The sequence below is a fragment of the Danio rerio genome, chromosome 21, assembly GCF_049306965.1.
Source record: "Danio rerio strain Tuebingen ecotype United States chromosome 21, GRCz12tu, whole genome shotgun sequence".
Taxonomy (NCBI): domain Eukaryota; kingdom Metazoa; phylum Chordata; class Actinopteri; order Cypriniformes; family Danionidae; genus Danio; species Danio rerio.
Window position 1 is genome coordinate 2,455,001 of NC_133196.1, and position 2,500 is coordinate 2,457,500.

Below are 2,500 nucleotides of genomic sequence, written 5' to 3' on the forward strand. Positions count from 1 at the left end.
CTTTGATTATATACAGCTACTCAGCTAACATGAAAACCACTGTCATTTTGCCTCCGAAAGCCCCGCCCTCAAGAGGCTCTGATTGGTCAGCTAACATAATGTGCTGTGATTCGTGGATTGATGGATGGATAGAGTGACAGACAGACAATAGAGAGAGAGATGGATGGATAGACAGAGAGAAGGACTGATGGATAGACAGACAGATAGAGAGAAAGACAGGTGGATGGACAGATAAAGACAGACAGACAGACAGACAGACAGACGGATAAATGGATAAAGAGACAGGCAGATGGATGGACAGATAGACGGACTGATGGATAGACAGACAGATAGAGAGAAAGACAGGTGGATGGACGGATTAAGAGACAAACGGACAGGTGGATCGAGAGACAGGCAGATAGATGGACAGACAGAGCAATGGACAGACATACAGATGGACAGATAGAAAGACAGACGTATGGATGGACAGACAGACGAACCGATGGATAGACAGACAGATGGACGAATAGAGACAGACAGACTGATAGAGAGAAAGACAGGTGGATGGACAGATAGAGAGACAGGCAGATGGGTAGAGGGACAGACAGATGGATTGACGGATAGACAGACAGATAGATGGAGAGATAAATGGATAGGTAGACATACAGATGGATAGAAAGACAGACAAAAGGATGGATAAAGAGGGACAAACAGATAGAGAAACAGACAGATGGATAGACGGATAGACAGACAGATAGACGGAGTGATGGATAGACGGATGGATGGATAGAGAGACAGACAGACGGATAGAGAGACAGACAGGTGGATGGACGGATAGATAGACAGACAGATGGATAGATAGAGAGACAGGCAGACGGGTAGAGAGACAGACAGATGGATGGACAGACAGACAGACAGACAGACAGACAGACAGACAGACAGACAGACAGACAGACAGACAGACAGACAGACAGATAGATAGATAGATAGATAGATAGATAGATAGATAGATAGATAGATAGATAGACAGACAGACAGACAGACAGACAGACAGGTAGATTGGTAGATAGACAGACAGATGAATAGAAAGAGAGACAGACAGATAGAGAGACAGACAGACAGATGAACAGACATCTGAACCAATGAATAGATGGACAGATGGATGGACAGAGAGAGAGACAGACAGATAAAGAAACAGACAGATGGATGGAGAGACAGACAGGCAGACAGACAGATAGATAGATAGATAGAGAAAAAGACAGGTGGATGGACGGATTAAGAGACAGACGGATGGATAAAGCGACAGGTAGATGGATAGAGAGAGAGAGACAGATGGATGGACGGATAGATGACAGATGGACAGATAGAAAGACAGATGGACAGACAGACGGATGGACAGATAAAGAGACATATTGTGTCTGTCCGTCTGTGTGTATGTGTGTATTTGTGTATATTTGTGTCTGTGAATATTTGTGTGTGTGTGTGTGTGTGTGAGAGACTCACAGGTGTGTCTGGCGAGGGAGTAGTTGGCTCCTCCAGTGCTGAGGCCGAACCCGTCTGGAGCCTGGGTGCTGGTTCGAGCTCGTGACGGGAGTTTGGGCGGCTCGATCTCTGCACCGAACTCTGCCCCGATCACTCCCAGCAGAACGATGGCCGTCGCCTGCTTACGCCGCTCCTCGTATGAGTTACAGATCTTCTTGGTGTTCGGCGGCAGATTAGACAGACAACCTGCGCGCGCACACACGCACACACACACACACAAACACACGCACACACACACACACACACACACACACACACACACACACACAGAGAGAGACAAAAACTTAATTACAAGATTACAACATTAATCAAAGTAGAAATTTTGAAAAAAAAGCAAATAACGCAAATATTCACACAGTATCTATCCATTCATTCATCTATCAATCTATACATTTATCCACTGACCCATCAATTCATCCATCCATCATATCTATCTATCCGTCCGTCCATCCATACATCATCTATTGATCTACATATCCATCCATATATCCGGCTAATCCATCTGCATATCTATCATGTATTATCATCCATCTGCCTATCCATCAACAGATCCATTCATCTACCCGTTAGCCTATACACCTTTATTTATTCATTTATCCATCCATTTATATATGTATCCATCTATCCACCAATTCATTAAACTATACATTTATTCATCCATCATTTCTATTCATTTGTCCATACATCCATCAATCAAGTCTGTCCACCCATCCATCCGTCCATCATGTCTATACATCCATCCGTCTATCTGTCCATCCATCTACACATCTATCCATTCTTCCATATATCCATCCATCCATCCATCCATCCATCAATCAATCAATCAATCAATCAATCATCCAATCCATCCATATATAAAGCCATCCATCCATGCACCTTTCCAACAATCTAATCATTCTACCCATCCATCCATCCATCCATCCATCCATCCATCCATCCATCCATCCATCCATCCATCCATTTATCTATCTATCTATCT

The 2,500-nt window shown here is 43.8% G+C and overlaps 1 protein-coding gene across 2 annotated transcripts in view; it reads right to left on the reverse strand.

Annotated features, from left to right (window-relative positions):
- Positions 1 to 2,500, reverse strand: part of wdr7 (WD repeat domain 7) — a 191,620-nt gene that overhangs the window by 37,911 nt on the left and 151,209 nt on the right. For both annotated transcript variants that reach the window (XM_073935611.1, XM_073935610.1), the window contains one exon: positions 1,483 to 1,707. In XM_073935611.1, coding sequence (XP_073791712.1) covers positions 1,483 to 1,707 — 225 coding nt within the window. The remainder of the gene's footprint in view (positions 1 to 1,482; positions 1,708 to 2,500) is intronic.